This window comes from Phodopus roborovskii, unplaced genomic scaffold, assembly GCF_943737965.1.
Source record: "Phodopus roborovskii unplaced genomic scaffold, PHOROB, whole genome shotgun sequence".
NCBI lineage: Eukaryota > Metazoa > Chordata > Mammalia > Rodentia > Cricetidae > Phodopus > Phodopus roborovskii.
In genome coordinates this window covers 24,334,041-24,343,959 of record NW_026126482.1, presented here as the reverse complement: position 1 = coordinate 24,343,959, position 9,919 = coordinate 24,334,041, and the positions used below count along the sequence as shown (strand labels likewise).

General features: G+C 46.1%; 1 protein-coding gene across 1 annotated transcript in view; it reads left to right on the top strand.

Moving 5' to 3' along the window:
* The first annotated feature begins 259 nt into the window (after nucleotides 1–259).
* Ly86 (lymphocyte antigen 86) overlaps nucleotides 260–9,919 on the top strand; it is a 58,555-nt gene continuing 48,895 nt past the window's right edge. The window contains exon 1 of the mRNA XM_051194435.1: nucleotides 260–435. Coding sequence (XP_051050392.1) covers nucleotides 300–435 — 136 coding nt within the window. The 5' untranslated portion in view covers nucleotides 260–299. The remainder of the gene's footprint in view (nucleotides 436–9,919) is intronic.

The following is a 9,919-nucleotide window of genomic DNA, read 5'->3' as shown; positions in this document are numbered from 1 at the left end:
GTTCGAGGAGCCATGCTATACCTCTTCCTGCAAAAGCAGGAAGTAGGCTTTCAACCTAGCCCCCCCACACACACACACACTCATACCCCTATTTCAAGTGAACGGAGACCCTCTGGAACATATTCAAATGCCCCTCCTTACTCTCTGCCTGTGGCCTCTCACACTGAATTCCCCAGAGCCTAGTATTTGAGAAGTGAAACTGTTGGCACCACCAGCCAGAACTCATGAGGGGAAGGAAGAGCCCTAGAGGCCTTTTTTTATTGGGCTTGCTTAGCATTGGTCACACACAACCCCTCACCATGAACAGTGTTGCAGCTGCCCTCCTTGTGTGGACGCTGACTTCTCCCAGCAGCAGTGGCCATGGCAGAGGGGACGCTTGGCCCACTCACATGGCCTGCAGCAGTGGGGGCTTGGAAGTCCTCTACCAGAGTTGCGGTAAGGTCTTATGAAACCTTCATTTGGGTTTACAGGGAAATTAAAGCCTGCAGGTTCGGACAGCATGAGCACTGAGTTGGTATGGGTGAGGGGTGAGGTTAGCAGCAGCCCAGTACATTTTTCAGCTGCAGTGAGTCTTCGAGGGCCATGGGCAACTATTGGGAGCTATGAGGAAGGAAGGAAGAGGGAGAGTAGGACAGTCTGCTGAAAATAACAAATGATAAAGATTAACAGTCTAGATATAGAGCCCAGTCTAAGGGCTCAGCTCCCCCAAGAACAAATGATCTTCCAACAAGATTTTCTTTCCAAATCCTGAAGCTGGCCTGACTTTCCAGGGCACCCATTGTGTCCAGGGATGCAAACTGAGTAAGCATCAAGTCATTTTTGTCAAAAGATCTCTGTTCTTGAGCTGCCACCTTCAGAATGCTTGCTGTGTGTGCTGTACCACCCATTAAACAGCAAGCACTTCAGAAGTAGCATCCAGTGCCAGGATATCCCTGGGAATCAAGACAGCAAAGGGAGTTGCTGTGGTCTGACTGTGTCCTGAAACATAAGTTAGAAACTTAGTTCCCAGTGTCACTGTTTGGAGAAGAGTTCAGCTGAGCGGGCTCTGCTATTGACACCACCAGCCAGAACTCAGGAGCAGGTGAGTTACACCGTCTGAGTTTGACATTTTCCTTCTGTGATGTTACGACTCTGTGGGGAGAAAGTTGCCTTAGGATCCATTTTCAATGGCAAGTAGAACTGGCTTGTGGAAGGGCAGGCTTCATGAAACCTGAGAGTCTACAGGGAGATGGGGCAAAGAATGTGGAAAGGAAACACTGAGCCCCCGTGTTGGTCCTACCAGAAGCCGAGAGTTATGAGAGCAACTCTTGAACAAGTAGGTGACCTTGACTTCTGCCATCCAAGGTCCTGACCAGAGAGACACAGATGGTCAGTTTAGTTTCTGGGGTAATTTCTGTGGATGTGCTTATTCCTTTAAATGGGAACATTGAAGTGCATTATAAAAATTAAAAATAAGAAAAAGAGAATGACTGGTTGGATGGTGAGGTTGGATGCTAACCTTGCCATGCTTGCTGTTCTCAGCGTTAGTGAGAGCCTAGACCTCTGGTGACAAGTTCAGTTAAGATATGATATTAGCAAGACCTGAGATGCATGGACTAGTTGGGATTTGATTCTCCATGTCATTCAGTCTCACGTAATTGGCTAGTCTGTGTCCCAGTTGCCACCTCAGACTGCAGCCAAGTCCCGTGTGTCCTTTCACTCGCCAGGAGAAGAGGCAAGAAAATCAGGTCTGTTGAGGAAGGAACAGGTGTGTAAGGGCTGCCTCACTGTCTGTGATGGTGCAGCCATCTGAAGATGGACCTTCTCCACAGAGTAATTAAATCTCAGGGATAAACCCTGGGCACTTGGAACAAGGAACAGAGGAGATGGGGGTCTCCATCCAGGAATAGTGAGAGAATCAGCCAATGAAACCAAAGGAGTGATGTTTTATGGAAGGGATGTCTCAAAGGGAGGTGTCAGGTGTTACAGGGGACACGTGATTGGAAGAGAGCAAGCTTTGAATCATCTAACATAAATTTAAACATGAAGAATGATAAATGTAGCTGAACAAAACCTCCTACTTGAAGGGTGTGTTTGTGTTTGTGTGTGTGTGTGTGTGTGTGTGTGTGTGTGTGTGTGTGTGTGTTGTGACGGACCATGCTTAGTGCTCCATTAACATGATCCTTGCTTCATAAGTATGTAAACATGGGACTAGAGATGTTAGCTAACTTTGTAAAGGCTCTCCAGCTAATACTGTGGAAAGTATGCCCAAGAGGCACAGAGAAGACACAACACTGAGTAAATATTTGTGGGATTAAAGCACATCCATCACTGGTCTCTCTAAACCCAAAAGTCTTGCTCTTACTAACCCTGGTGTACAGAGTTTTGCTGTCATGCAGAATGACATGGAGGAGCATGGAGAAGAGTTCAGTGTGTATAAAGGCAAAAGAGGCATGGCATCATTGAACTGAGCGATGATGGGCAAGATGGAGACAGAGCCCCAGACAAGGGGAGTTGCTTGTCTTTGGTTTTGAGGAGCATCCGCTCCTGAAAGATCCCTTGGGTAGTTAGTAGGGAGGTGGATATTGCAATGGAACATATCTATGGCTGGAAATAGGGTTTGTAGCTGGGAGTCATGACAGTTCAGGAAGAAAATCATAACCATCACAAAAACCATTCGGCGGTCTTTAGACTGAGGGGACCATGGGTGTACTCTGGGGTCAGCAGAAACACAAGTTGAACCCTAAGGGATGGCACTGACTCTATCTTCTGAAAGGCCACGAGCTTTGGGAGGCTGACTGGCTGTATACTCCCATATACAGATAGCCTCCCACTCTGCTTCTTGGTTTGCAGGACAGCAACCTCAGTCAAAGGCTCCCTGCTGTGACACTCCAGCCAACATTTTGAGGCTGTGTTAGTATCTCAGGGATTTCTGGGATCCAACTCTGAGCCCAGAAACAGAGCTACTGTGGTGTTCTAGGGTCATGGTTTGTTTGTCTCTTTTTGTTTTATTTTGTGGTTTTAGTTCCAAGAGGAGGAGACTTTAAACTAGAAATTGTTTTCTGAAACATTTAAAAAAAAATCCTTCAAGAGAAGGGGAGACCATCAGAAGTGGTTTCTGATGTTAGGTACAAACCATGACGCCAAGTGTGGTGGCTCACGTCTCAAATCCTAACACTTAGGAGGTGGAAGCTGGAGATTGTGCAAGTTCAAAGTCATCCTTGACTCCATAGACTTTGAGGCCAACACGACTATATGAGACCTGACCTCAAAAATACAATAATACCAACAGTAGCTAAAAAATAAAAAGAAACAGAAAGTAAGCAAAATTTTCTCAGAAGCAGAAGTCTGAACTTGTTCAAGTAAGAGAACTGAAAAAAAAAGCCAGTATTTTCAAATCAAAATGCAAGAACATGCAGAGATCTTCCTACATTAATTCATAAAATAAAATTTTTAAAAAGCCGAGGGATGTGGCACCCATGCCTACTAGGATATTTTCTCATATGCAGCCTATAGCACACAAAGAGACCATGTAGATTACTAAAATACTTATGACAAGGAGAGAGATCAATAGCTGTAGAAGACACAGGGTGAGAGAATAGGAGACAGTATTATGGACAGCATGCTTGTGCCTCCCGGCAAAAAAAATCATATGCTAAGAGCCAATGGGATGTCTGCAAGCTTGGTATCCTGAGTTGATTCCTGGAATCTGTGTTGTGGTGGAAGGAAAAACTGATTCCACTGACCTCACATACGGTATCACACTCATGCCCACACTCATGTCCACCACACATCATTCACATGTGCACACTTGCAAACACACACACACTAATAATAAAGTTTTAATTTATATGTAACATCCTACTCCTAAGATGATGGTATTAGCAGGCAGGGTTTCTTTAAGGCAGTTAGATCATGAAAGCAAAACCCAAAAAAATGAGATTTTTTTTTTTTTTAAACAAAGAGACCCGCTAGAGTCAGACGCCCACACCAAGAACCCAGTCCTGCTGGGCACTCTGGTCTCAAACCTGTTAATACTTGAGAACTCTGAGAATGCAAGTTTGTTGTTCAAGCAACCCTATCTATGTTAACTTGTCACAGCAGCCTGAGCTAAGGGAAACAGAAGCAAGTAAAGTCAAAACATATACATTGGACAGGTGGGAGACAAGGACCTAGGATCTGGAGTCAGCAAATCTGATCCAAACTGCTAGGGAAGACTCTAGGCCTCAGGCCCTCATTGCTGGGGTATCTGTCCCCAGTCATGTTACAAGTTTCACTCTACTGACTAAAACAGAATGCAGTGGGGCTGAGGACATGGCTTAACTAGTGAAGCACTTGCTATATGACCATGAGGACCTGGGTCCAATGCCCAGAACTCACATAAACATGTGTACTCGTAATCCCAGTACTGCAGAGGGAGAGGCAGATATATTCCCGGAGCTTATTATTAGTCAGCCTAGCCTAGGAATGAGTGTCAGTCAGCCTAGTCCAGGTATGAGTGTCAGTCAGCCTAGCCCAGGAGTGTCAGTCAGCCTAGCCCAGGTGTGAGTGTCAGTCAGCCTAGCCCAGGAATGAGTGTCAGTCAGCCTAGCCCAGGAGTGTCAGTCAGCCTAGCCCAGGAGTGTCAGTCAGCCTAGCCCAGGTGTGAGTGTCAGTCAGCCTAGCCCAGGAATGAGTGTCAGTCAGCCTAGCCCAGGTGTGAGTGTCAGTCAGCCTAGCCCAGGAATGAGTGTCAGTCAGCCTAGCCCAGGTGTGAGTGTCAGTCAGCCTAGCCCAGGTGTGAGTGTCAGTCAGCCTAGCCCAGGAGTGTCAGTCAGCCTAGCCCAGGTGTGAGTGTCAGTCAGCCTAGCCCAGGAATGAGTGTCAGTCAGCCTAGCCCAGGTGTGAGTGTCAGTCAGCCTAGCCCAGGTGTGAGTGTCAGTCAGCCTAGCCCAGGTGTGAGTGTCAGTCAGCCTAGCCCAGGTGTGAGTGTCAGTCAGCCAGCCTAGCCCAGGTGTGAGTGTCAGTCAGCCTAGCCCAGGTGTGAGTGTCAGTCAGCCTAGCCCAGGTGTGAGTGTCAGTCAGCCTAGCCCAGGTGTGAGTGTCAGTCAGCCTAGCCCAGGAGTGTCAGTCAGCCTAGCCCAGGTGTGAGTGTCAGTCAGCCTAGCCCAGGAATGAGTGTCAGTCAGCCTAGCCCAGGTGTGAGTGTCAGTCAGCCTAGCCCAGGTGTGAGTGTCAGTCAGCCTAGCCCAGGTGTGAGTGTCAGTCAGCCTAGCCCAGGTGTGAGTGTCAGTCAGCCAGCCTAGCCCAGGTGTGAGTGTCAGTCAGCCTAGCCCAGGTGTGAGTGTCAGTCAGCCTAGCCCAGGTGTGAGTGTCAGTCAGCCTAGCCCAGGTGTGAGTGTCAGTCAGCCTAGCCCAGGTGTGAGTGTCAGCCTAGCCCAGGTATGAGTGGCAAGCCAGATGAAAGACTGCCTCATAGATGAAGAAGGACTGTACCTGGAGAACAACACCTGAGGTTGACCCTTGTGAGAGGGTTGCTTGACTCCCAAAAGAGTCTTTACCCACAGGGTGAGAACTACTGCTCTGAGGCAACCAGCCTCATTCACATCTGTCTAAATAGCATTTATAAGTTGTTGAAGTTTGCTTCAGGGTGGGCAACTCACCTGACCTCCAAAATGTCCCTTAATTATGAAAGTCTGAATCTGATCACGCCCGTGCACCTGCATAATCCATCAAGGTAGTCAAACAGGACAATTAATCAGGCTTTAAGAATGCAAAACAATGCTGGCAAAATTCCCCATAGAATAGAGGGCAAACTGCAAATGACCTACCCCAGAACTCAGTGAACAAGGCATATTTAGGTGCCCTGAGCGGAAAGGAATAAAGAAAGGGGGGCTGCTTTACCCAGAACCTGAAAATTCTGAAGTAATAGAGTTACAAAACCACTAGCAAAGAAACAACATGATAACACCAGAAAGAATCTCAGGCCATATAATCATCTAGCAACACGTTCAAATCCTGCCCAGAAAGTAATCTCTCTTAGTTTATGCCGTTGTGCAATTGAGGAAAGTATTGAGAGATGGAAAGAGAAAAGGAGAGATGAGAGGGGGCAGAGAGAGAGAGGCAAACAGAGAAAGGCAGAGAGAGAGAAGGGAGGGAGGGAGAGGTAAAGACACAGAGAGAGACAGAGAGAAGCAGAGGCAGACAGAGGCAGCGAGAGAGAAGGAAGGAGGGAGGAAGAAGGGGAGAGGGAGAGAGAAAGAGAGAAAGAGAATATGAATCCCAGGGAGATGAGTTTGGGCATGCAGGATGCAGACTGAACAGCAGACTACTTGGAACAAAGTTTAAAACAGGAAGTTGACTTAGAAAATAGACTAGGTTTGGTAATGAGATGAAGTATTTTTGTTTTGGGGGTTTTGTTGTTGTTGGTTTTTGGTTTTGCATTTTGAGAGCTAGTCAGAGCAGATGCTGGAAGGGAGCAGTCCCTGTAGATAGTTTCTGGAAGCCCACCACTGGGACCCTGGAGTGGTTTCATTTCATGGAAACCGTTTAGATGCCAAGCCTGCAGGGTGGTGTGAATTCTTCTGTGCCCATTAAAAAGGAGATACTAAGTAACTCAGCGGACAGAGGGAAGAAAGCCAAGTCTGCAGTTCCAAAAAGGCCTCTTTAGTGGGCAGGAAATTGGTGGCCTTTCCAGCCTTATGAAATACCCATAGACACCTGGCTCTGTTGGTGTTTGGGGAGGAGACTCCTGGGAGAGGCTGAGATGGGGAAGGCTCAAGCTCAGCATCTGGTTTTCACAGTCAGCACATCCCCAACACCATAGGCAGCATGGGTCCTGGGTATGGCTCCCTCCAGGCCTGGGAGTGGGGTCAGGGGCATTGGGACACCAGAGTCTGAGAAAGTGGCCTTCAATGAAAACCCCTTTGCAAGCTCAGTCTGTACAGTGATGAAGGAACTCCAGCTGTCAGCCATTGTCTTGACTCTAGACAGCAGCATCTAGGAGACAGAACAACAGATGCCCCTTAAAGACCCAAGCAAGGGGCAGGGCCCTGTATGGGAAGAAACTGTTTCATGCACTCTAGGTTGGTGTTAGGCCTTCTCTGGATTCCTCCTAAGGTCAAACTCTGAATCTATATACAGTAGCTTTGTGCTAGGGAACTGGAAATACCAAGCAGGCACCGGAAGTGTGCAGCAGTCAACCAGGAAGCAAGTGTCCACACATGTGTATGAGGCTGATGAGTAAGCAATGCACAGAGAGCAATGTACAGGTTAGCATGCAGCAGGAGTCCCTTCTCCTCTAAAGCATGAGGATAGAGTGCCCAGAGACACCTTTGTGTGATGGCCATGAGTGCCACCCCTTTCCCAATAGCTGAGGCCTTTCTTATCCAAATGGCTTCTCTGCTAGTGACAATGTAGTCCTTTTTACAGTGTTTTAACGTGTCCCTTTAAACATGTAAGTGTGACTTGACTTACACAGATGCTACACTAACATTTTGCTCATTTAGCAAATTTTTACATTTACATTTACATTTTTTACATTATCCACAAATTTATCAATAGAATCTCATTAAGTGTTTGGTAAAACACAAAATATTTTGTCCTGATTGCTTTAAAATATTGAATAGCAGAGAAAGTGTGTAGAACTATCACAAAATACGTTTGCTGCTATTTTTCTTGAACTTGTTTCAAAGCACTGGCTCTATGGGCCTAGCTTTTTCATCTTTGCATTGACACTATTCATTTTCTCCTTTCCTTTTGTGTTTTGAAATTCGGTATGAAGTCTCACTAATGCTACCCAGGGTAACTACAATCTCTTGATCTTCCCGCCTCGGCTTCCTGAGCAACTGGTATTGTGGGTATAGACCATGGCAGCAACTTGATTACCCTTATCTATAAGGCTTATACTTCCCTGTAGTTGTAGACACGTGTTATTTGAGTATTTGTGTATCTAGAATGATCCAGCTCAAAGAATATGCATTTTTTACTTACCACCCAGTTGATTCTGGGCTTGGTGGCTGGCCAGTCACCAGGTTGAGTTCCCTTGGCATTAATGCTCATTATCACAACCTGAAGACCCTGTTTCCCACAAAGCTCCTTCCACTTGGCCCCTTTCTCTTTGAAAAGCAGGCTGTGGTTTGCTAGGTCATTGCTTTGTGATTCCTTACCCTGCCTGGAAGCTTATGTCTGCTATAGACATCTCAACAAAAAAATCAGGGGGTCACTTAAAGGGAGCAGAGAGTTTCTCTGCATGGTTAAGGTTCATCTTTATAAAACAGAGCTGACTTGTGATTAGCATTGAGTTGTATTTCTGCTAGTGTATTCTGTGATTGCTGGTGACAGTCCAATGTTCTGTTGACCTTGGGGAAGTGTGCCTTGGGGAAAGAACCCAGAGCCTTGTGTGTGCCAGACAAGCACTCTGCCACAAATTTTACCCTTAGCTCATCTACTAGATTTTTAGATGGGACCACTTGTGCTGATCCATCCTTCTATTTTTTTCCATGGCTGTCTGGCTCATTCACAACTCTTTGTCCTCACTCCTACTCATGTACAAAGATAGAGATAACTTCGTAGTTCTCTCTGGTCTGTCCAGATGGATAAAGACATTCTGAATTCCAAATAACTGAGAACAAGTTTCATGAACATGAAGCACTTAGGATGTGACCCAGTTTCTTTTCCGTCTTTGTTGTCACTCAAACATGCCTGCTAAGTAATTCCTAGAGACAGAACCATGAGACAAGAGATCTCAGAGAGATCAAAACAGCAGTGTCATATTTCATCCAGCCCCAGCAGTTTTATTGTGTCATTAACACCACTGGCCACAGTCAGCAAAGGAAGAGTCACTACACAGTTCTTCCTGACTGGTATTCTCTGTCTCTAATAGGTCTGTCATGTCACATTAGAACGCCTGAAGGACAGATACGCAGGACATTGGTCTATTCCATCATAATCTCAGTGGACAGGAAGAGAGGGAAACATGCCCCCACATGCAATGAGGGACCTGAGCAGCTTGTAGAGGTCAACTCAGTGTCTCCAAGAGCAAAGCTATTGGTTTTGGCAGTCTGTCTGTGACTGTTGGAGAAACATTGGAGTGTGGGAAAGTTGTCACTTGATGATAATTTTCCCCCAAGTTTGACATTCTTCAGGGAGGGTTAGCCCTCCTTCCAGGCCCTCTGATAGGCAAAGCAAAGGGTCTCTTATGGACTGGAATAAGGACGGGCCCTCTAAAGCCTTGGAGATTCAATCTAAACTACCCCTTGTTGAAAAGAGGAACCTCTGAGCCAGAAGACAGCATGTTCTAAGAGTGGTCACCAAGCCAGTCAAAGGAAGAACCCAACAGAACCCTCCTAGGCAAGCTCAGCTTCCTCTTCAAAGAGAAAACCACCAAGAGAACTTGCCCAGTTTCAGATCTGAGATACCACATAAATCAAGACCAGAGCAAGGGCCCCAAAAAGCAAAATATTCCTTTCCAGGCAGCTCATCTTGTAAGACAGTTTGCCCAGGTCCCTTCTTGCCTAAGACCCTATTAAATATGAAGTTTTACAGTTGCAAATGATGCATGGACTCAGCTCTGGGTGAAAGTGCTATAACCATGGTCATTACATGGGAATAGCATGTGTTATTCCCCCTTTAGCCGTGAAGGACACATTCTAAGACCCCCAAGTCGATGGTTGAAGTCATACAGTGATGAGCATATATTTGACTTTTTTTTTTTACATATACATACCCATAAGAAAGTTTAATTTTTAAAAAAGGACCAGTAAAAGTGACAGCAGGCAACTAATAATAAAATGATTTTAACAACACACCCTAATGAAATTGCTACCAGCACTATGCTTGCACTTTAGGGCCATTACAAAGTAGGATGGCAGTCATTTGAACACAAAGCGCTCTGACAACCAAACAGATAGCTGAGATAGCTACTAAGTGACTGATGTGTGAGTCCCATGTACCGGGTGGA